We start from the raw sequence: 24,435 nt of genomic DNA, 5'->3' as shown, positions 1-24,435 counted from the left end.
TGAGCGAGCGGAGGCAGGCAGGGGAATTACTTTGGAATGTTCACAGCTGTTTGCTTGAAGAGAGAAACAGCATGCTCACAGGGCAGAGGGAAGTCCATGTTGAGCAGATGCTTATCTGGTCTGATGGCTATTTAGGAGTACATAATTTGCATTTAGTGACTGAGAGAGGGGTGGGGGAAGGGGGTCAGAACTTTTAAAATGATTGAAGGTAGGCACTGTGTGTCTTCCAGTCCTTAGAACTTGCAAGGCAGGGAGCTGAGAACAGTGTCAACTCCAAAAATCCATTCTCTCTGTCTCCTCCATGCTCCCTGTCACATTCCACCCCACCCCCCTCTTTTGAAAAGCATGTTGCAGCCACTCGAATGCTGGGATAGCTACCCACAATGCACCACTCCTAACAGCGCTGCAAATGTGGCCACACTGCAGCGCTGGTAGCTGTCAGTGTGGCCACACTGCAGCGCTGGCCCTACACAGCTGTACGAACACAGCTGTAACTACCAGCGCTGCAGAACTGTAAGTGTAGCCATGGCCTTAAATTATCTGCAGGAATAAGCTAGCACAACCTGCCCAAAGTCAGTGACAGTCATTTATACCACCCACTACTGGAAAATAATTACCTTCTCCATCAATCTGCAATAGGTGCATATGCCCAGAAGCACTGACAGATTCTCCCTTTTAACTTGGAGCAGAGGCCAGAAAGGGAAAAAAGCATGGAAGTGCCTTCTGGAGAGAGCATGTAGAACTTAAAAGTGAAAGCTACATATGAAAGTAGCCAACTGCCAACATTAGAACGAGAGTAGAACCTCAGAGTTATGGACACCTTGGAAGTGGAGGTTGTTCCTAATGCTAAAAAAAAACATTATAGTGGTTCTTTCAAAAGTTTACAAGCAAACATTATTTTAATACAACTTAGACATTTTACTATGCAGAAGAAAACTGCTGCTCTTAACCATCTTAATTTAAATGAAACAAGCACAGAAAGTTTCCATACCATGCCAAATCTTTTGTTTAAACTTTTCTGTCATTTTTTGGTGGCTGCTGTTGCCTGATTGTGTGCTTCCAGAGCCAAATGAGGTGTGTGGTTGACTTCAGTTCGTAAGTCTGAGGTTCTGTTGTATGAGCAAGACTATGGTCTGAGAACCCTGGGGCGGACTCAGGTAATAAATGCAGTAGTGGGGGTTAAGGGGTCCATTGCAACCATGCAGAGGTTATTCAGACTATTATAGTGACCATTTTAGCTTCCAGTTTCTTGGAGACATTACAAGATGTGTAACTTTCATCTCAAGTCTGACAAAGGGATGCATGTAAATTGCATCTGGAATAAATTACTGTATTTAATTTTGAGAAATTTAGCTTGCTTCTGTAATTGAAATCGATTACGTAGTTAAATTGCCACTGATCATGGCAATTGTGGTGGCTTAGGCAACATGTTCTAGCAGATTATAGAGCAGTATAATTCATTCTAGTATCAGAGGGGTAGCCATGTTAGTCTGGATCTGTAAAAGCAGCAAAGAGTCCTGTGGCATCTTATAGACTAACAGATGTATTGCAGCATGAGCTTTTGTGAGTGAATGAATACCCACTTTAGAATGAATCTGACAGTCAGTAAAATATGACTAATCAGAATGTTGATCATTCTTGCATATATCTTCAGTTTGAAAACTGCAATACTACTACCTATATTCAAACACTCTTTCCACTTCACTATACTAGTTGCATTGAATCAATGTCAAAACAAAGATTACCCCACTTTCTCTTTACACTATTTTGCCTAATTTATTGCTATGGTTCTTTATTCAATTAATACAGTTTGCTGTCCAAATTGGATATTATGCAAAATGCAGGATTTCTACTACATAACAGGTATAGCCACACCTGCAACCATGTACTGCATTTCTCAGCTCAACTTGTTTGTGTGGATCAGTCCATGGATGTACTTGCTGCATGAAATGGGGGTGGGAACAAGGCTGGTTGGAGTGCTGTCTCTTGGATTAGCTGTCAAACCAAGCTCCTCTAGTTAAGTTTTTAGGACTACAGCATTTGCAACAATGTCTTGGGCAAATTAGTCTGAAAAATTCAGCAAGGTACAAGTGTCTTCCTAATGTGATACACTTTACAATGGGATTATAAATTCACTAGGTTTTATCTGTTCTTGCTATACTACTTGCTTTTCGTAGATTAAAAGTCAAACTACTGGTGCATTTCACCAGCCTTTTACTTTCAGAGAGACAAGGTGGGTGGGAGTATAGTTTACTGGACCCACTCCTGTTTTGTGAAAGAGAGACAATGTTTAAGTGTTTAATATTCTGGGCCTAACACCGCAAAGAACTAGGCATTAAAAGCAAGGGCCAGTTGCCAAACCTTTTTGAAGAGATATGCACAAAATCACCCCCAAAGCTCCCTTTCCCCATTCACTTGTTAATTTTTTATTTAGTATTATTGTTTGTATACAGATTATATAAAAGTTCTACAAGGACCTGACCAGTAAGCCATATTACTTTATACTGCTTGCTGTAAAAACTAAAGCCACCTTTAAGTAAACAGCTGGACTGGTACAGAAGAAAACAGAACTGTTGTTCCTTAGTTCCCTTTATTGAGGAGTGGCAGACTCTTGATCTGCTCCTGAGAGGTGCATGAAAAGTTCTCCAAGCTCAGTCACTTCATCTTCAGCATTGGGTACAGTCCTACTTTCTCTGTCTTCAATAAAATCCCAGAGCCGAACAGAATTGAAGAACTGTGAAAACAGAATATTTACCGCTTATTTTGGAGAATGCATAACATCTACACTTATACCAGTGTACAGCTTTTCCCAAAGCATTCAGACAAACTATCTACTGTAGTGTATTAAAAATGCTTTTCATTTCACCTATTCTTGTTTTACTTCCCCTGTCAGGTTTGATTATCAACTTCAGAAAAAAAGGGGAAGACATACTCAAGCTATGCCTAAATTTAAAAAAAGAGGTGGGGAATTGTTTCTTAGTATTACCATTAACTGGTGCTCATGGTGTTTTTGCTCACATACAGAGCAGGCTTCACCAACAGCTTGGGAAGGGGAGGTAACACCAGCGATATTTTCCCCACACACAGTGTCAACATTTGACAAATCAGGACAATTTCTACCACTCCTCTAAAATTTCAGCTAATATTTTAGTGATCATCTAGAAGAGCTATATGCAGGCACAGCTGAAGTTAGTGGGCCTGTATAACAATCTAGTAAGCAAACAATCGTAAGGCACAAGCTTAGACTGTCCCCTCAGAATATTTTCAACAATTCTTTGGAGATATAGCCATGCAAGGATAATAGTGCTGAGTCACGGCCCATTGAGCTGGTCTTAACTTCTCCTTACAAATAGCTCTTATGTGCTGGAGGAGTTAAAACAGATCAATAAGAATATTTTTGCAGCATAAATGAGGGAGCTGATCCTACAATATTCCCCCATGTGTAACTCCCAAAGACAATGGGATATGTGGGCAACAGCTACATGATCAGGAATTTGCAAAAAGATGAGGTTGAGTACTATGGGACAGTGTTTCCCCCAGAAAGCTCTTGAAAAATGTTAAATGTAAAAGACTCATTCTGGTTTTCAAGCAAATTCACAATCAGTGTCAAGTTGGGCACCCAAAATTCAAGTCAGTTAATCTTGGACATCATGGCCTAAAAGGTGTTTTTAGAGCAAAGTTATTTTCCTAAATTTGCCTCAGCCTAGAGTGAAATCATGCCATTCTATAAAAGGGCAACTTATACTCAGGTGGGGCTTTCAAGTAAATGAATGGCTAAATGTCTGCTTACCCGCACAGTCCCCTCTGAGCTGAGCTGTTTTCGTGGTTTCTCAGGTTCAGCTCGTGTCCCATCAGGGTAAGCATGAAGGTAAAGGCATTTTCCTCCAAATGGGCAGGTTCCCTTTCCTTGTTCAAAGTATTTGCAGGCCTTTTTCCTGAAAGAGAGTAACTAGTTCCATTAGATGAAAGCTGTTTCTTGGAGACAGGAGAATGAACTGAAGCTTTTCCAGGGCTATTATCACCTCCTCAGAAAGGCCCTGTATCAGATGACTTCTCCAGTCAAGCAGGATCAGCTCAATAGTTCCAGAACCAAGCAGGATCAGCTCAATAGTTCCAGAACCAAACACTACAGTCAATGCAGTGTCTGAAAGGATTTTTTAAAAGATAATCTATACCGATATCAGTCCCTGCTGATCTACATTTAAACATTCTAATCTTTATCATAAAGCAACAAAAACACTAGTTCTAGGAGATGAAGCCAAGTCACGACACTGCAACGACCACAGCAACAGCTGAAGGAGAAAGCTCAGGGGAAGTCAAGTTTCCTCCTTCAAAACTACAATGTAGAAACCTTAGTAGTTATCACATTCAGTGAGTACCCTGGGGGGAGAAAAGAATCCAAAGCACTATTTAACCTTCAGTATTAAATGAAAACAAAAGGATTTGCCTGCTGAAAACAATAGTTGAGTGTTCTAATTTATACATTTGGGGGGGGAGAGGCACTCAACTTTTCTTCTGAGATTTATCTGTTAGTTTAGGAACTGAATCAAACATGCACTTTTTAACATTGCAGCCGGAATAATCCTTCATCTGTGTCTGTCACTTAACAAGATACCTGCTTTGCTGTATAAATTACATTTCCCAGTAACAGATTAAGATAAAAAGTGGCTCTCAGTTTATCCTCTAATGTACTTTATCCAAATTATAAAGGATATCTGAAAAACTACATGTCCTTTTATGTACTTCAAGTCTAATGATTTTAACTGAAGTTATGTCATCTATAAATCAGTAACAAATGTTATTTCCCTACATACTTACGTTAAGTAAAAATGTATGAAAGCAAGTGCAAATTTTACTTTAATTGCTGCATAAAGGAGAAATGCATGTTTGAATATTTGTGTTTTTTCAAACACCAATGGCTATATACAATCAGAGGTCAGACAGATTATTGCCAAGGTGTTTTTCCACCTTGTACAACCCAAGAATGTTTGGGGGAAGTGTCACCTTTCACTTTTCCACACAAATAAGCAATACACCCTACAGTAAAACTAGACAGAGCAAGTCCAAAAGTACTGAGCTGGTTGTTAGTTACTTGTCAGCATCTGCATGTTCCAGCTCCTGTAATATTACTAGCACAGACTCTGACAGAGTGTACATGTAACACCAACAGGACCTGCTTGTCAGGACTGAACCAGGGACCTCTGGAGCTTAGTGCATGAGCCTCTACAGCATGAACTAAAAGCTGACTGGCTCTTAGCTAAGGCTGTAGAGCAGACTCGTTTTTTCTCTCTCTCTCTAAGTGGTCTTGGTGCTGCTAGATGGGACAGAACACCACATCCTGGCAGGGTGTCTTACATACATAGAGAGAAAATACAATGTAAACCAGGCCTTTGGAGCTGTGCTCCGGCTCCGCTCCAAAGCTCTGGTGTAAACAGCAAAAACTTGACATTCTCTGGAGCAAACAAAGTTCTACAGTGAAGGTCACAGAACCTTACAGCTGATCAGTGTAACATTTAACTGAATACTAGATAATGATTTTTAACAAACCATTTGTTTATGAACTAACAATGAATCACTGTATTAGCTTTAATGAGCTAGTATTAGAGTGTTTGACTATATTTGTCTCACCTTTACTTGCATTCACAGAAGTAGGTGGCCTTATAAAGGAGAGAGACTTTTCTCCACAAAGACAATTTCAAATTTCCAGTTAGACAAACAGATTTCTCTTAATATTTTAGAGTTAGAGAGAAAAGCCAAGGGAATAGCTCTCCCCAGTCTTAATTTATTGCTTCCTCTCAGATTTGAATGAAGATCACCATTCCACACTGCTCCAGGGAATCACATTTTTCGATACTACCACCACAAGCATTGTGCAAGAGTGCAGGCTGTGTTCTTCAGAGCATGAAAGTACTTAAGGGAACATTCCCTCAAACCTTCAGGGCACAGATGGAAAAAATATTCTCCTAAATTAGTAGGAATGCAAGTTTAGAAACATCTCACTGCACAGTTTTTCTTAATTTAGTTTTGGTCTCTGACTATAAACATCAGTGGCAATGCAGCAAAGAGTCCTGTGGCACCTTACAGACTAACAGACATACTGGAGCATGAGCTTTCGTGAGTGAATACCCACTTAGTCAGATGCATGTCATCTGACGAAGTGGGTATTCACCCACGAAAGCTCATGCTCCAAAACGTCTGTTAGTCTGTAAGGTGCCACAGGATTCTTTGCTGCGTTTACAGATCCAGACTAACACGGCTACCCCTCTGATACTTGACATCAGTGGAAATGACAGACAATACAAGTTACTGAACAGACATCCACCAACCATTTTCAATTCCATGCTTCAGGGCTTGCTTTTCTATAATGATGAGCAAAGAAAATACGTCACCTGCCTACTTCAAAAACTTAACATTAATGTATCAATTAAGGTTGATCTACTGTATAATAAATCTAAAACCCAAGGAGACAAAAGTTATAACAACCAAAAATACATGCCCTCTCCCCAACACTCAGAGACAAACTTCACCACTAGCAAAACCACAACATTAATTCTGTCCCACCACTGATGTCAATCTTCCAGCATCCCCAATCCCACTTTCAACCCACTCACTACCACAAACAGACCCACCCTTCTTATTGTCCCTTCTGGACAGTTCTGTGAAACTATCTAAAAGGTTGGAGGTGGTATAACAAGTACATATTGTTAGCCTTAACTATTCATTTCCCTGCTTTTTAGGTTTTGTTAAGGTTATTTTATACATGTAACATACAGTGCACTGTTCATGTACTAATTTCCACAAGTGTGTGTGTTTTTCAAAGATGGATCTTAAACAAAGCACAAATTCCTTTTATGATGAGCAGAGATTGTATTAGACTTCAGCACACTGAGGAGCTCTACACCTGAATCAGCTGAACAGTAGAAGTGATTGAAAAGCCACCATCATTAAGTGTCCTCCCTCTCCCACACATTTTTTAAAGCAAAAAGTAGCTTAAATTAAGAAATATAAAAAATAAATAAAACTTGTCAGTAGAAAAGTTTTCATCAGCTCTATTGCTCAGCTGATTCAGGTGGAGCCAGCTGAACAATTTAATGAGGAGCAGGCTCTTTTGACATATAATCTGCAATGGTTTTAAATTGGGGTCAACTGAGTACTTTGTTGAAGATCCTGCTCTTCACAAACAAGCATTCTATTGAAGGAAATCAGAAAACGAAAACCATGAGAGAAAATAATTTAGCAGTTTTACAAAACCAATATTCAGTTATGGTGTAACAATTCTTTATGATCTAACTGTAATATAAGGAATGAGGACCAGCTGAACAAGCAAGCTCAGTGATAGTATATTTAAACAAGCTGTTGTCAGGATTACAAAACAAAAACAAGCAGAGGTAATAAACATACCTAGTGTATTTGGCTTTACAGTAGAAAACAACTGGTCTTTACTTCCTGCTTTTCATTTTCCATGACTTGCTGCTTTCTTTTGTTCTACAACTGTTTGGTTTTTTGTTTGTTTGGTTTTTTAAACTAGATAACTTTTAATGAAGAATTAATCTTTTGGAGCTTATCTATTGCCAGCTGAGTTCCTTGGCTAAGAAATGGATATATTTAGTATAAATAACTTATATTTTACATTATTAAAATATATCAGTAAAGTTTACCTGTGTAAACTGATAATGTTTAAGCAAAAAAACTTAAGATATGTTTGATTACCTCTATATTATCTGTAAGGGTTAATTCCTTGAAAAAGAGGACATGGTGAAATTCAAAACCTCATTGCTAATCTAGAGAAAACTGATATTGAAGTGATTTACAGCATGAACTTCCAATTGTCTAAGAGAAGTACCCATCTAACCGTGTGTTAAAAAGCCTTAATCATATATTGATATTGCCAGGCACTACACTTCTTCAATCTTGGATTAAGTCTTCCAAGATCTGTCCTTACTTTTCTTTTTTGGGCTAGTGTCTTGATGCAATTTCTACCAAACACTGTAGGGTTCACACATTTGAAAGCCCAGAAATTAAGAATTACCTAGAATTGGGAAAAAATTTGCAAAGTTGTTTAAGTCCTATTTACTTTTAATGAGACAAACTCCTAAGCTGCTTCTGAAAATTTTACACTGGATCTTCTAATAGAAAGGTAGTTAATTAAAACCTTAAGGCCCACTATGGCAAACACTTACTACAAGGCATAGTGCTTACTAACTGAAAAATTCACTGTTTAGGCTGAAATTTCTCCCACTAATCTTAGCCTAAAGGTGATTTTTTTGTACAGAAAACATGGTTAAAAACTATTCTAGCACTTAAATCACCACACCATACTTTGGATTCTGATCATAATGCGACTGATATTTATGCAGTTAATGTTGAAATGGAAAACTCATGTCTGTCATATGGGCAATGTACTGTGTTCTTACAAAGAACAAGATAGAGAAAAAAAATTAAAAATAGGCTACTTTTTACATGGTCTGCAAAAGACTCCGTGACGGACTAACATCTAAATCAAATATGATCTACCAATCTTACTTTTCCGCTTGTATTGCATCATCATTAAGTTGTATGCTCATCTTTCTACAGAGACCTCTGCTGGAAGTAATGAATAGAAACAGCTATGAAGATTTACTTAAGTAATAAATACATGCCATGTCACTGTCTTGCCTGTCACTCACTATTTGTACCGTTAAAATGAAATAGCTTTTAAAAGTTTACACTTACACTACTAGGTCCAAAATTTAGATTCTGCAAAACCAAAACTCAGATCTGTAACACGTACAACCCAAATATTACAGATTATACTAGTGAAAGTCAGGAAATGATATCCCGTAGTTTCACGTTTGTCCAGGCTCAATAAGAGACAAATGGCAAATGAATGACAAAAGTGGTGAAATAGGAAAAAAAATATTAAAGCATTTCAAAGTAGTAATAGTCTAGTATTTGTTTATGGAGAGAGACTTTTCTCGTTCCATGCTTAATATTGAAGCTACTATCATTAAGTTGCACATATTATTTTATAATCAGGATAGAATTTTATGGAGGCAAATCAAAAATGTGTTTTGGAACAGTGTAGTTTTTTTAAAATGAGGTGTCGGTACTTCTTGAAGTTTTCCTTTTAAGAAAAGCTAATGGTATTTAAAAATCAAATCGAAAACTAAATTTGTTTTCATCTGTTGGTTTGGCAAGCTCTACTTAGCCTTTGATTCTTTCAGGGTCTATGATGGCTGGATTTTTTGAATTAGATGAATTTCAAGACATTCTTGTGGTCTCTTTACTGGCACAAGAACCTCACGGATTCAGGCAGAACTTCGTAACTCTTCAGGATCAGGACCAGTGAACATGGCATTCCCAGGTTGGCATCACAACTGCTGCATCAGGCATATCTTAGAAAGTCGGTCCTATTAAGATCCAGATTTATGGCATTATAGATGTCCTGATGAAAACCCATGCATTTACTAAATGCAGAGTAGATAGGGTATCACAGGAATCTGGCAAAACCTACTGAAATTCCCAAAAAAAATTAAGTTAGGGTTGATCTTAAAGTTAAGCCTCCAGAACTGCAGGAAAATAATAAATAGCATATTTTAAACAAATTGAGAAGACAGAAAATTCTAAATTTAACTTACACTTTAAAAAGTGTTTAAATTAAATGAATAAAAAGGCAATGTTAGTGTCACCCTAACTCTGCCTACACCTACAGTGAAACACCATCAAAAATCATGAGACCACCCTATGAGCGAAGACACATCTTCTATAAAAACAAGACTCATGAGATCAACCCAACACTACCACTTCTAACCTGGACATCTGCCCTCTTGTTATATCAAAGCTAGAAGAAGGGATCTCCTGGGCTACTACTAACAGGGAGAGTTAATACTTTCCTGAAAGAATGCAAGCAACCCTTGAACAAGTGCCATCACCACCCCTTCTCTAAGCTCCCTTTCTTGTGAAAGGTGATGCTCCCCCATGCTAAGCAAATTGAACAAGGAGCATCCAGGTACTAACATGATGCGTGCTTTGGAAATGTATGTCATGCACTTGTTGACAGTGCCAAGTAAACACCCAGGTTTTTTATGGAACCATTCCAGAACAAGCACCGCAAACAGTGTGTCTCCAGGGGATGAATGCACTTCAGGTAGTATATCACTACTCAGCTTTTAGCATTCCAAAATAGGCTGAAAATTTACTAGTCCCAATGCAAAGATGCATTTCCTCACCCTTTATATAATGGCAATCAATGATAATGAAAGTAGTAATGACACTTTACCCTTCCATCAAAAAGAGAAACTCATTTATCCCAGGCAAGTGAGTAAGCAGAGTTTTGCTAGGTTGATATAGCACCATCCTTTACTGCATACCTTCAATGTTCTGACCACCAGTCAAGTCTAATTGTTCAATAAAACTCACCATGCATGTCATCATTTTTGAATTTGCAGATGGCATTACAATAACAAATCCCTCAACAACCCTGTGAAGTTTTACTGATAATAAAATGGAGAAAAAGAAACAAGGATCATAAAAGTCTGTTCAGTGACAACTTTGGTTTTTTCCCCCTCAATGATACAAGAGTATGATAATCCAGGTAGTTATAGCTGAGTAATAAAAGTCAGCAGACATTACTAAATGTAGTTTTAGGAAGTGAACGAAAATACCCTCAGCCAATTTTGGAAAGTAGAATTACTAACATTCCACCTGGAGCTTGGGGAATTTCTAATTTAATCATGAGGGATATTTTCAGAGGCCATTAGCCTAGCTGAAATGAAAATTAAATTCATGTTATTCAGGGGAAGACCAGAGTTAGACACAAGTTCCTTCAACTACCACTGAAGTCACTGGATATGAATTGTGTGTACACGTGTGTGTGTACATGTGTACGTACACACACACACACACACACACACACACACACACACTTACATTCCACAAGGTATGTTTTGTATGGCATTAAAGAAAATGTTTTAAAAAGAGGCTACTGAATACCTTGATCTACAACCTTTTCAGTTTATTTAAGAAAAACAAAAAATAATTATGGCTAGTGAACTTACCCCATTCCCTGCTTAAATGCCTCAATCAGCTTATTTTTCTTGTTCTGGTCTTCTACCCAGTACACACTAGGAATTACAAACTCTGATGTCACTCGGCACTGCGGGCAGGATCTTAAATGGGTAAAAGAAAAGAAAATAAATGTACATACACTTTGTTGAGAAATATTTTCTCAACAACTAGCCATAAACAGCAAGTGGAGAAAGGGGAATTGGATCTTTCATGTTGAAGCATCGAAGTGTATCATAGCTGATTATAGTGTATACCAGCGGTAGGCAAACCTTTTTCCCTGAGGGTCACATCTGGGTATGGAAATTGTATGGTGGGCTATGGATGCTCACAAAATTGGGAGTTGGGGTGTAGCGGGGGTGAACAACTCCAACTGGGGGTGTGGGCTCAGGGGTGGGGACAGAAATGGAGTTCAGGTTGTAGGAGGGGGCTCCAGGCTGGGATGTGGGAAGGGAGTGAGAGCTCAAGATGGAGGTGTGGGCTCTGGGATGGGATTAGGAATAAGGTGTTTGAGGCGCAGAAGTGGGCTGGGGGTGGAGCAGAAGGGTTTGGAGTATGGGAGTGGGTTCCGGGCTGAGGAGGAGGAACATGCTGCTGCTTCCAGGAGTTGTGTGGAGCCATGGCATGTGTGGAGCAGGATTAAAAGGTCTGACGGGCTGGACATGGGCTGTAGTTTGCCCATCCCTGGTGTATACTGTACTTGCAAGTTTTTATAATTAAAGTTTCAACTGAAGTAAACCAATTAAACCCAATCAGGTTTGGTCCAAACTACAATTAAATCAATGTTTGAATAGTTAGCATGCTTTTCCTGATCAGTGTAGACAATGATTTTTTTCCTTGAGACCTAAGTTCACATTAGACACAATTCAGGTACCTCAATCCTTGTTCTGTAGAACTACAGCAGCCAAATAAGGCAAAGGAGAAGATTGATACTTGACCTATCTACAAGGATTGCAATAAGCAGGCCAGTTTAACTAGTGGTCTTGTGAGATGGACACTCTCAACAGAACCAGATCAAGAACCCAAGTGATTTCACAGGGAACACCTAACAGCCATCAGATAATTTCTAGGCAGAAGGCTTTTATATCCCATTACCAGCCCAATGAACCATCCAGTCTGTCAGCCAGAACTTCTTTTAAGATTCCATTCCCTTTTCTTAATATCTTTTGAGAAGGCTGATGAGGACATAAGTGGTTTAAGAGTTTCAGATCTATCATATATACTCATTCATAAGCCAAATTTTTTTTAGTAAAAGAAGGAAGCACCAGAGAAGGGGATCACCTTATGAACGGGTATAGAGAGGGAGAGGTGGGACACAGCCCTTCCCCCAACAGAGGGAGCAAGGAGAGGCAGTATAGCCAGCAGATACAGAAGGGAAGAGGAGGGGCCAGAGTGTCTCAGCTTCTGGGCACGGTGCTCTCCCCCCAGCCTCCAAAGCAGCTGCAGCTCCGGGGCTGGCAGGCTGCTGCCAGGTCAGAGACACCCTCCACAGATAAGGTGGGAAGGGATGGGGTCACGTGGGGGGTGGTCACAGAGGTTACTCCCCCGACTCCCAGCTTCTCCCCCCTAAAAAATTTCTACCGGTTGCTGTCTCAGCCCACCAAGATAAGCAGCTGGCCCACCGGGACACTTTGTTTACTTAGGTTTACCTCCATGCCTGTGGATGCTCGAGGTAAACAAACTAACGATCTCGGCCCCCCCCACCAGCTTATCTTGATGGCCTGAGCGCCAAAGTTTGCTGACTCCTGAATTATAGGGTTGGCTTATAAAATTTTTCCATTTTTATTTATCCATCAGGGGGGCGGGGCAGTGTTAGCTTATAAACGAACCAGCTTATGATCAAATATATGGTACTTTCTGAAAACGTTGAAAAAAACATTCGTCAATATTGGCTCAGGGGAACTACTGGGAAAACCATTTGGCAGCAACAGCCTCATTTCTTGTCATCACAGACCAAGCTTCTCCCAGTGAATGCCCATTGGGAGCAGTACTACAAGCAGCTTCCAATATGCTGGATTTCACTGTAGCAAACTCATTGTGAAGGATATGGGAAATACACTGTAAGAATGGAAAATATTTTTCCAAAAAAGTTTTCCCTGAAACATCTGTAGCTTTCTAAGGAGTTCTGGAGGAAAAGGCAAATTTCCTCTTTTGTGATTCTCAGTTGGATTCTTAAAATTTCCTGTTTTTCTGTTCTAAAGAGAATCAAGCTTTAATGCATTTATATAGGAGCTAAAACAGCAGATTCAACTAAGGCATTGGCCAGATAAAAAATAAATGCATGATTAATGGAGTATCCAAATGAACATTCAGAGCGAGCATGACAATAGCTAGAATTTATACACAATCCAGTAACTGAACGTGTACAAAGCGACAGCAGTTTTCAATTCTTAACTAAGGCCATGTCTACATTTACCAGAGATCAAGGCTGCTGTGATCGATGCTGCGCGGTTGATTTAGCAGTTCTGGTGAAGACCTGCTAAATGGATGGCAGAGCGCTGTCCGGTTGACTCCAGTATTCCACCAGAACGAGAAGAGTAAGATAAGTCAATGGGAGAGCGTTTCCCATCAACGCAGCAAGGTGTAGACACTGCAGTAAGTCAACCTAAGCTATGTCAGCTCCAGTTATGTTATTCACGAAGCTGGGGTAGCATAATTTAGGTCTACTTACCACAGTAGTGTATACAAGGCCTAAGATACTGTACCTCCTTGGCACATGGAGTCAAGATTTTCATGACAATCTCTGTGTTGGACACATGAGCATTTTAGGCCCATAGAATTTCTCTTTGTGAACATACTTAGTTTGATATGAAAGATACTTTTTGACTAGACAGTGCTATAGAAGAGAACACTTGCTATAATAGACAGTGACACAAGCTATAATAGACAGTGTGATCTGGGTGGATGCAAGTCCAACTGGTTGAGCTCTTGCACAGAGTTAACATACACTTACTTTATGATTATATTCTCAAACTGTTTGGCACACCTCCATTGCCGGATGCAGGACAAACAGTAGGTGTGATTGCAGTTGGAAAGGATTCCGAACCTTCTCTCCGAGGCCGATGGTTTCTCATACACCACTTCCATGCAGATACTGCATACTTTGTCCTGACTTGCCTGAAAGGCAAAGGCCTTCTCCATCTCATGTTCAAATGCTGCCATGCACATCTAGTTCATAAAACAGAAAGGACAGAAGCAAAGAGTTACTTTGGGTCTCTACCATATTTGCACAATGCTTCTACCTTGCAAAACACGAACAAATATCTATGAAAGGCATGTATAAAGAAAAAGCCTAGTACTAGTACATCTAACTCTGTTAAGAATGTAGTTCCTGCCTTTTGGTTCATAAAACATCTCCAAAAAGACATTAAGACCGCTAAGGTTGCAAATTCCAGCCCACAAAAGTTAGAAAACACCAGAATTTAGATTGCTGTGCAACCTTAATTCACACCCCTTGAGTATGCATTAGGATACAGCCTTTAATTACATGATCACAATCTTTTTTCCCCACAGGACACAGGCCTTACTCAATGCACAGAATTGTGTTTACTAAATGAGCAGCTTTCAATATTACTTTATGCTTGTTCACTGTGTGGCCCCAAGCCTTATTTACTGCACACTATTTAAACCTCTTCTGAATACAGATTTATTCATTTTTTCCACAGTGTTTTCTATAGTGTTCATCACTATGATATCTGAGTGCTTCATGAACATTGATTTATTCTCACAAATATTCCTGTGAAGCAAGGTGGTATTACTTTTCCCAGGCATTTTGTGAATTTTGAGTGCTTGTCTTTACAACCATAACATTCTGTTAATTTTTTGGATGCAATTTCCTAGGTGATTTTTTTTTTAAATCAAACAAATTATAGAAATTCCAACATGTGGCATCATATTGACCCCCCCACCAGGCCATCAGCCAGGCTGAAACCATTGCACAGACCTCAGCCATTTGAGTAACAGAATAAATGATAATAGCAGTAGGGCTGTCATCCTTTATGTGAGCCAGCACTAAAGGGAGATGAGGGACGTTCTGCCAGTGGGTTTTACTGGTATTTGTTGATGACAGAGGAATCTCAGGTTCCATTCCAGATTCTGAAGGGAACTGTATTTTGGTGGTTACAAACCCTTCTGCCTCCTGAAACCTAAACTCTCCTGTCCATCCACAGGCTTCTTTTTTCAATCTCCCCACTCTGGCTCCTCATTCCAGTCCCAGCTCCCTTACCCAGCCAATTCTTGTCTCCCACCAGCTGCCAGTACTAATCTACTCCCTCCATCTCCCTGGGCCAGATCCAACTCTTGTCAACTCTGCATTCTAATCACTCTGTTCCCGCACTATGCTGCCTCAATGCCAGTAGAGGGAACACTGAGGAGATAAGTGTTTGTCTTTGGCTCTCATTTCCAGTGCCCATGCCACAGAAGCGCACAGTAATTGATGACAAATGATTGCTCCCACCCCCACCCCCAGACTGGAACATCCTCAATACAGAAGGAATCTCTGAAGAGTTCAGCTGCCTAACTAACAATTCCTTACTAAGCGTGTGCAACATGATTTTTTTTTCCCCCAAAGACTTATAACTTGAACAAATTTACCCTCCCCCAGGAGCAACAAAACCACATCCTTAAGAAAGGCAATCTCCCTGCCAAATTCCAAGCCCTTGTTCAAAGCACGGAGGCCCTAGAGAGTCTCAGCAAAACAACTATAAGAATTTTTAATATATTTTCCCCGATTTCATTCTCTGAAACAGCTGAATGGTTTTTGCTGAAATTTTCCTAAAAAACTAAGCTTGAGGGAGATACCCAATATGGAAAATTTCAGCCCAACAGTTACAGTTTGGCAAAATTTAAAAGCTGCTGAAAACAGGGGCTTATAATGAAAAGTGTTAGGCATTCTTAGCTACATGCAGTGCTACTAGCTCTACCTATAATACAACTGTATTAAACTTGGCACAGCAAAAATTCCTGCTGCTAGTTGATGGAGAGTACAATTATAAAACCAAGAGGCCACAGTGACAGTGGTGATTTTTTTTTAAATTTTTTTTTTTTTTTTAAAGAACAGCTTTTACTAACAAAGCTACTGTATGTACAAGAGAACCAACTGTACTATGAGCAGCTGACTTGCCTCTGATTAATAGATTTGGATGACAATGGTTACAGAGAGCTCAATATAACTGAAGTGAACTGAGCCTAAAATCCTATCCAAATTGGGATTGGATGGCTCAGGAGATGCAGCAACTTTCCTGACCTCAAATTACAGCGAATATCAGCGATGACTGGAAGTTACCATCTGACTGCACCACGGCAGACTATGTGAAATGAGTTGGTTGTCTCAGGTCAGTGTGGTCTGGAAGAAGGAGTACAAGTAGAGTTTAGACAACCTGGTGGCCTTTTAGGCAGGCTGCAAAAGCCATCTGTTTGAGAGGGTTTTTGGAAAGAGCCAAGGTGATTCTTCCCAGAATGATGAAAAAGGTAAAAAGGAGTGTCTATAGATGGCTGGCTGAATTCCTGTTGGATGATTATTTTAATGCAGCTGGTATTTTGTTGTATGAACGACATGTTCGGGTGCCTAGAGCCTTCAATAGGTCTCTCAACTATTTTAGATCTAAATTAAATAAGTATATACACAAATGCTCTTTAAAGAACTAAAGTTAGCCAGTAACACACAAGTTTCTGTGGGTTTTAGAACAAGCATATTTATAACATGTTCTAGATCCAAGTTTAATTTATGTTAATCTTTACCTTCTCATGAGCCTTCCTCTGCTCTGGGTCAAAGGGATGAAGTACTTGCAATTCACAGATTTCACACACATCTCCATGGAGGTAAAGACACCGGTCACCGAACTGGCATTCCCCAGCTGCTGCATAGGGACATAGCTGCTGTCCATCAGCATAGGAACTTCCAGCCACTGCATCTTCTTCGAGCCCACTGCAAATAGCTTCTAAATATGAATGGGGCTTCACTTCCAGATTATCATTTTTGTCACTACAACACACTGGGTCACTCACGGCACTGTGTCTCACCTGTTCTTCACTCAAACCACATAAATCTTAAAAAAGAAAAAGCATAGTATGTACCATGAAAGACCACAGGAGCATAAAAACAGCTGCTACCTGTTGAACGATAGTTTCTTGTTAATAGTTAAACCCTTTCACCTGCTGATCTCATATTTAGCAGCTTCCATCTCCAAATTATCCAGCTTTACAGCCTTAAACTACCCACTGTAAAGCTTGAAGGTACCAGGTACAGCATATGATGCATTTTCATTTTAAGTATTGTAGAAGCCAAGCTAAAACTGCACAGATTTGCACTTAAAACGTGAAATAGGACTTTAAACATATTTTAAGTGATTGAATTCACTCACCACAGTTAACACATGGGAGGGGGAGTTTGGCAGGGGAATATCAGGGGTTTTAACTCTGATACTATCACCTGTTTCCCCTGCCAATGAGCCTTTTGTTATCTAGGGGAACCTGAAATTTCCCAATTGTCAGGCTCCTCTAGATACAAGATTAGCAATCAGAAACCCCCAACTTCCCACACACATTCATTCCCACATCATCTCTGACACCATCCACTTCTTCAATTTAAAACACAAAGCTATGCCCCTCATACAGAAATAAAACAGCTTACGGTGAAAAGAAAAGCAGAGATTATGGTCTAGTTACTATTTCTGTTCTCTGACACTGCTATCCAACTTTCCTGAGCATCCAGGTGGCCTTAGCACAGAGACCCTGGGTAGGAAGACTGGGCAACAGAGGAAATCTGAGGTTCTGCAGGGCTGTGACGAGGAGCATGATTCAGCCCTGCAATCCCAGAGGACTGTGAATGGGAATGCACAGAGAGGTCGGTGAGTTGGTGAGACCAGGCTGAGTATGTGTGTAGTAAAGGAGGTCTGGAGCAAGTGGGAGCTCAGTCCCTCTGTGCTGGGGCATCAGCAATGGAAGGACTCCCTTAATGCTGGTGCCTGAGGGGCACAGAAAGGTCATCACGGGGGATGTGTGGGGCAAAAGTTGACTATTCACATGAGTAAAGTTACTAACATGCATTAATGATCTGGAGGATGGCGTGGACTGCACCCTCAGCAAGTTTGCATATGACACTAAACTGGGAGGGGTGGTAGATACGCTGGAGGGTAGGGATAGGATACAGAAGGACCTAGACAAAATTAGAGGATTGGGGCAAAAGAAATCTGATGAGGTTCAACAAGGACAAGTGCAGAGTCTTGCACTTAGGATGGAAGAATCCCATGCACTGCTAGAAACTAGGGACTGAATGGTTAGGCAGCAGTTCTGCAGAAGAGGGGGGTTACAGTGGATGAGAAGCTGGATATGAGTCGAGAGTTGACCTTGTTGCCAAGAAGGCTAACAGCATTTTGGGCTGTATAAGTAGGGGTATTGCCAGCAGATCGAGGGACGTGATCATTCCCCTCTATTTGACATTGGTGAGGCCTCATCTGGAGTACTGTGTCCAGTTTTGGGCCTCACATTACAAGAAGGATGTGGAAAAATTGGAAAGAGTCCAGTGGAGGGCAACAAAAATGATGAGGAGAGGCTGAGGGAACTGGGATTGTTTAGTCTGCAGAAGAATGAGGGGGGATTTGATAGCTTCTTTCAGCTACATGAAAGGGGATTCCAAAGAGGATGGATCTAGACTATTCTCAGTAGTAGCAGATGACAGAACAAGGAGTAATGGTCTCAAGTTGCAGTGGAGGAAGTTTAGGTTGGATATTAGGAAAAGCTTTTTCACTAGGAGGGTGTTGAAACACTGGAATGAGTTACCTGGGGAGGTGGTGGAATCTCCTTCCTTAGAAGTTTTTATGGTCAGGCTTGACAAAGCCTTGGCTGGGATGATTTAGTTGGGAATTGGTCCTGCTTTGAGCATGGGGTTGGACTAGATGACCTCCTGAGGTCCCTTCCAACCCTGATATACTGTGATTCTATGAAATGTTTGTAGGATTATGCCCTATGCACGTTACAAATGCAAATACACCCTTTATAGCCATCACTGAAATGAAAGTGATGAAAAGCAAAGAATGGAAAGCAACAGAACTACTGTTAAAAATCATCAAGCCAGGAACAGTGAAGAGACTGACATTAACTGCTCCTACTCACCTCTATCCCTAAGCACTAATGTTCTCTTTTTGCGTTTTCCGGGCTCGTGTGTTTTGCTCTTGATTACAGGCATGTTATGCTCTGGCAGAGGGTTAGGGCTGTTGAACAATGGTGAAGAATGGCTAGGTGGCACAGTACCCACTGCACCACCAGACCCAGATGGTCTGGTGTGATCATATCTAAAAAGAGAAAACAACGTAATAAAGTGCCACAAAAACTAAGATCTAGTTCCATGCACAATCATTGTTATTCCAGGAAGCTAACAGATAACATGGCAAACTCTTGTTTTCCACTAATGAGCCTGTTTATTCAATATATTAGCTTATGGATCATGATCTGTTCAAATACAACATGGATGATGATACTACTACTACGGATTTCTACAGAACATTTTAAGGATCTCAGAAGCACTTTACAAACATTAAGCCTTACAACAGCTTTGCGAGATGGGATCCCGATTTTACACAGACGTTAAGGCCTAAATTTTGGACAACGTGCTGGATTTTAGCTATCCAGCAGCTTTGAAAATCAAGTCATACATCTTTCATATTGGGCATAGAAAGACTGAGGAACCCCAAGTCAGACGCTTTTGAAAATGTAGATTTAAATGATTTCTCTAAAGTTGCAAAACAATGCTGAAAGGACAATATTCTTAAAGCGTGTGTGTTCAATTAACTACTACTATTCCATTACAAAAAAAATGTTTGCTGATGTTTATTCAGATGTGGTAACATCAAAATATTGTGCACATTGCCAGTTTGTGATCGCTCCTGTTTGCTAACGGACAGCAGCAGCAACACTCTGTGCTCTTATTCACATACACAAATATGGTGTATGCATGTGTATATACACAGAAAAACACATACACACATACATTATAGATATTAGATATATAGATAGATGGATTTTTCAAAAGTACTCAACATTGGCCTAACTCTGCTCCCACTGAAAACAATGGGAATTTTAGTCTATATGAACATGCTGTTATTTATCAGCTCTGTGTTCTTGGGGAACCAGGGTGCAGTACCCAGTTTGACCTATGAAAGACACCCCCACGCCAGCCTCTGCTTGAGCCAAAGCCAATCAGAAGAACGACTTACAAAAAGCAATGAAAAGGCAGTGGAAAACACACCTAAACCTCTCGGACAAGGGTGACAAGATTAAGGAAACCCCCCTCGCCTCATCTGCATCAAAGATGGGACAGGGAGGCATCTCCATTAGCATACAGAATGGAGAACAGAGATTCCAAGGCAAGAACTGCACAACCAGAAATGCGGGAAAGCACTGTATGATGGGGAAATCTCTGCTCCAGCTGTTAATGAACACACTTGCACACCTCCAGCTCAGTAGTTATCAGACCAATTCTAGTAATAAATCCTTTATTGGTATCCAAAATACTGAAGCTACCTGATTGCACTGTGAGCTCCCTGGAAGGACCACCACTTATAGCTAAGAATAATCTGTTCCTATTGTCTAGCCTGAACAGAAAAACTTTGGTATACTCCCTTGAGCCATCAGTTTTTACCCACAAACAAATCTAGTGTTCTCCCTTGAACCACTGTTCTTTCCCTACACCTACCCATGCTCAAGTAAGTGCTCTGATGCCTGGATTCAAAATCTGCATCAGTTCCATTGGGACATCATCTTCTCCTCCTGACTGGTCGTGCTAGGGCTCTGCCTGTCTCCAGCACTCTGGACCCTCAGCTACCACCACCACCTGGGAACCCTGATCCATTCAAGCTTCACAGAGCGGTGAAAAGCCAGCTCTCTCTCTCTCTAGCCTTCTGACCCAGACTTGTGTGATCAGTTATAGTTTTCTAAACCTAACTTTTGTAATCAAATTTAAATTAGATTTATTATAATTGTTCTGTTTGTCCACCATAAGAGGGCAGGAACACTTACTCTGGGAAGGTCAATTTCAAAACATGCTGTCTGAACTTGGCAGATAGTACTTTGCTAGCCAATGCTGCAGAGTTCTTATTGTGAGTCAAGCACAAGGAGTTACACATAGCTGAGGCCATGAGGCCCATCATCTGAGAAACAGTATTACTGTCTGGCTGGAGTTCTCTTAAGGTCTGAGCAGAGGAGATTGAATTTTCAGGAATCGTTCCTCTTGAAGGAAGGTTCTTCCTGCTGTAAACCAAACCTTAAGCCTAGGTTCCAAGAGTGTTTTTGCATTGCTCACAGATGTCTCCCAACGATATAAAGAACGATGCTGGGCTCTGCTAACAGGAGCCATATTTAGCGCCATACTCTTTTGCAGATGCAAAAGCATGCTACCACTAGGACTGACTCTGCTAACAAAGGCCAACACCCACAGGGTTTCATTGTGTCTAGAACTTGGATTTGATGGCTTAGGATCCTTCAGTATCGAAGGTTTTGCCTTCACTTCAGGAGCAGACAGTACTTTCAGCAGGATACGCTTTTTATTCCCTGAGAGTTGAGAGCTGACACAGGCCTCTCAGTATTCACAGAACCAGTGGCTATGAAACTCGAGAGTTTATCTGCTAGTGCATTCCTGAAGCAGTAAACCTTGGAGCTGATGTTCTTTGCAAGCTATTGGGGTGAAGGTACTGCAAAATGAGCGCTGTGAGGTGGTTGACCTTCCCACACCATCACATATGGGTATCCAAAGTGGGGAACACAGCAGGACAAGATGCACACCTCTTCAATCCTACCCACTTCCCCTTTGGGTCCACCATAGTGTCTGCACACCCACGCCAATGTGAGTGAACAAAAACTAATAAAAATACTTTCTAAAGAAAGCACACTAAAAATTTCTAACATTAATACTAATTAGGAAATCTAAGCTAACCTCAAAGTGGTCAGAGATGCAGGATGGATCGAGTTGGAAAGGTTCCTACTATTAATGGTGCATGAACTGTACTGATATCTGACAAGACAGTACTTTAATTTCTATAGCACCACTTATCTAAGGAACTCAAAGCAATCAGCCTGGTGAGGTCAGATTATCCCTATTTTACAAGAGGTTAAGGCCTAAACTTCGTATTAAAATGTCTATCACACAAATCAAGAAATTCAACATAAAAGTTCCATAGCAACCTTAACTCGGTCCCCTTTTTCCCCACAGGATCGGAACAAACAACAGTTAGGCATAACTCTACAATTTATTATTTGTATTACAGTAGCAGTCAGAGACCCAAGTTAAGACCAAGCCACCATAGTATTCAACACTACAGACATGAGATGACATGGTCTCCTAACTAAAAAGAACTTGCTGTCTTTAAAAAAACCCACCACAAAACTCAAGGACAAAAAGCCATAGGATCATTAAGGTTCATGCAGAGCACAAAGATACAAAACCAGGAAACTACTGAGTACCCAACTTATCCATCAGAAGCGCAATGTTTGCCTTTCATGTTGGTTTTATAAGCCTTTCATTATCTTATTCTTTTTTATAAATGCATCCAATGTATCTTTGTTGCTGCTGTTCCTTTATTTCCTAGAGTGTACAAAACTATTATCTGCATCTTTTCTAGTTGTGAGAAACACACATTACATTAGAAGAGTGGCAATTTTTACCTGCAGCGAGCTCCATAGGCACACTGTCCTTTCTGGTAGTATCTGCAGACAGTAGAGGGTTTGCTTGTAGTTAAGTCATGTGAAAACAAACACCTGCTTCCTTCACGACACACCCCTTGCATATAATACCTGAAGGGATAAATGGTTACAGCCACAGAGATCTGTTACATATTATAAATTAGGACAAACACTTATTTTCTAGAGAAAGGTTTTGAAGAGCATTTCTCTCTCAATCCTGCCCTTTGTTCTCCATTGCAAGAAAAATCCCAGATAAAGGATTACACATGGGGAAAAGCAATTCTCTATACTCCTAACTCCAGCTGGAAACTTAAATTAGCCACTTTAATCACATTATGCAACACTTCTGGTTAACACCTTCCTAAAAGGTCGTGCTGGTAAATCACTAAATACTTTTAAATAGGTGCAGGTGAAATACAGAGATTCTTGGCCACTGAAAACAAGTATTTCCTTTTTGCATTTGTTTTTTTAAAAAGGTAGTAGTAATGAGCACTACATAAATCATAATTAAACAGAGCAGAAATACAAGATAAACTATTATATAGTTTTACTTTCAACACTCCATCCCCATGTAAGTTTTTAAACCAACAAGCAGTGTTATAGTAAATTGATAACGACACAAGGCAAACACTGGTCCCTCTAACAATTTGTTTTAAATTAACTCAGTTCTTCTGAAAGTTGCTCAGGAGATGACCAGATGCAAAAGGCACAATACGTTGGGAGCTGAAACCAAAACAACAAAGAAGCCTCGCTCTGCTAATTCCAGCGGAAGAAACAGATTGTTTCCCCCTAATGTCAACGACCCCCAACCCCGTACGCATTAGTCCCATACAAAATAACTCGTAATGTGGAGCTTGTATCACGTACCTGCGCTTAGAGAGCCCAGCAACCTGACAGGACCCGACGACAAGCGTCGGATCGGGACTGCGAACACCCCGCACCCTGGGCTCCAGTCCCGTCCTTCGGCCGCTCTGGGCTGGGGCGCTGAAGTGAGCCCCACTCCGTGCCACGCCAGTGCCAACCCGGCCAGCTCGCGCCGAGAAGCAGCGGGGACACGCGCCCGGGCCCGCTCGTCCGGCCAGCTCCGCTAAGGCTGAGGGGCCCGGGCCGACAAACGCCCTGCGCAGAGCCGCGATCGCCGGCCGTTTCCAGGCAGCCTCATATGGCCCCGCCCGCCGGGCAGCGCGACTCGCCAGGGACGGGTAGTCCCGGGGCTCCGGGGCTGGCGCCGCGCGGCCGCTCAGACCAACGGCAACCCTTGGGCGCCATTTCCAGCCGCTGCGGCACCAGCCCGGGCCGCCCCGGAGCCGGCTCTAGCTACGGCCCCGCCGGACTCCTGGCACGTAGGCCCAGTGGGCCCCGCACCCAGAGCCGCGAGCAGAGAGCGAGTCCCGGCGGCTCCAGGCGGCCTGGTGCGATAGCGGGGCGAGGGTTGAGGGCAATGCCGGGACGCGACGCCAGCAGCTGCGTTGCCCCCACTCTCACCTGCAGGTCACCTCCTTGGTGCTCATGTCTCCCCTCCCCGGCCGCCCCGCCGGCAGCCGACGTGCTCCCCCCACGCCGCTCGCTCTTGGTTGGTTCCGCTGAGCCCCGGGGGAGGGGCGGAGCCGCTAGACTCCCCCCCGGACTCTGTCTGAGGGAACGAACGCCCACTGGGAACCTAGTCACAGCGCACTGAGCCATAGAGACGGGGGGGGGGGGGGAGAGCAGAGCGTCACT

At 41.5% G+C, this 24,435-nt stretch overlaps 1 protein-coding gene across 2 annotated transcripts; it reads right to left on the bottom strand.

Moving 5' to 3' along the window:
- Positions 1-2,398: 2,398 nt before the first annotated feature.
- On the bottom strand, positions 2,399-24,380 carry MKRN2 (makorin ring finger protein 2). 2 transcript variants are annotated; one of them, XM_030568711.1, is made up of 8 exons: positions 24,202-24,380; positions 22,699-22,827; positions 19,156-19,334; positions 16,783-17,090; positions 13,997-14,211; positions 11,037-11,147; positions 3,791-3,935; positions 2,399-2,734 (listed from the first exon to the last, which is right to left on the bottom strand). In XM_030568711.1, the coding sequence occupies exons 1-8, from the start codon at positions 24,225-24,227 to the stop codon at positions 2,591-2,593; spliced, it is 1,257 nt and encodes a 418-aa protein (XP_030424571.1). In that variant the 5' UTR covers positions 24,228-24,380; the 3' UTR covers positions 2,399-2,590. The 2 variants fall into 2 exon arrangements, with proteins under 2 accessions (XP_030424571.1, XP_030424572.1); XM_030568712.1 differs by lacking the exon at positions 24,202-24,380 and adding an exon at positions 23,584-23,767.
- Positions 24,381-24,435: the final 55 nt, after the last annotated feature.

Source organism: Gopherus evgoodei, chromosome 7, assembly GCF_007399415.2.
Source record: "Gopherus evgoodei ecotype Sinaloan lineage chromosome 7, rGopEvg1_v1.p, whole genome shotgun sequence".
NCBI lineage: Eukaryota > Metazoa > Chordata > Testudines > Testudinidae > Gopherus > Gopherus evgoodei.
This window is presented reverse-complemented; position numbering and strand designations above follow the sequence as displayed.

What these genes read in the sequence shown, in the direction of transcription:
- MKRN2 (XM_030568711.1), bottom strand. Translation starts at nt 24,227, where the DNA reads ATGAGCACCAAGGAGGTGACCTGCAG. An exon ending in GCCTATGGAGCTCGCTGCAG is followed by an intron (nt 19,335 to 22,698) that starts GTAAAAATTGCC and finishes TTCTCTTTTTAG; the next exon opens with ATATGATCACACCAGACCAT. An exon ending in TTTGAGAATATAATCATAAA is followed by an intron (nt 11,148 to 13,996) that starts GTAAGTGTATGT and finishes TACCCATTTAAG; the next exon opens with ATCCTGCCCGCAGTGCCGAG.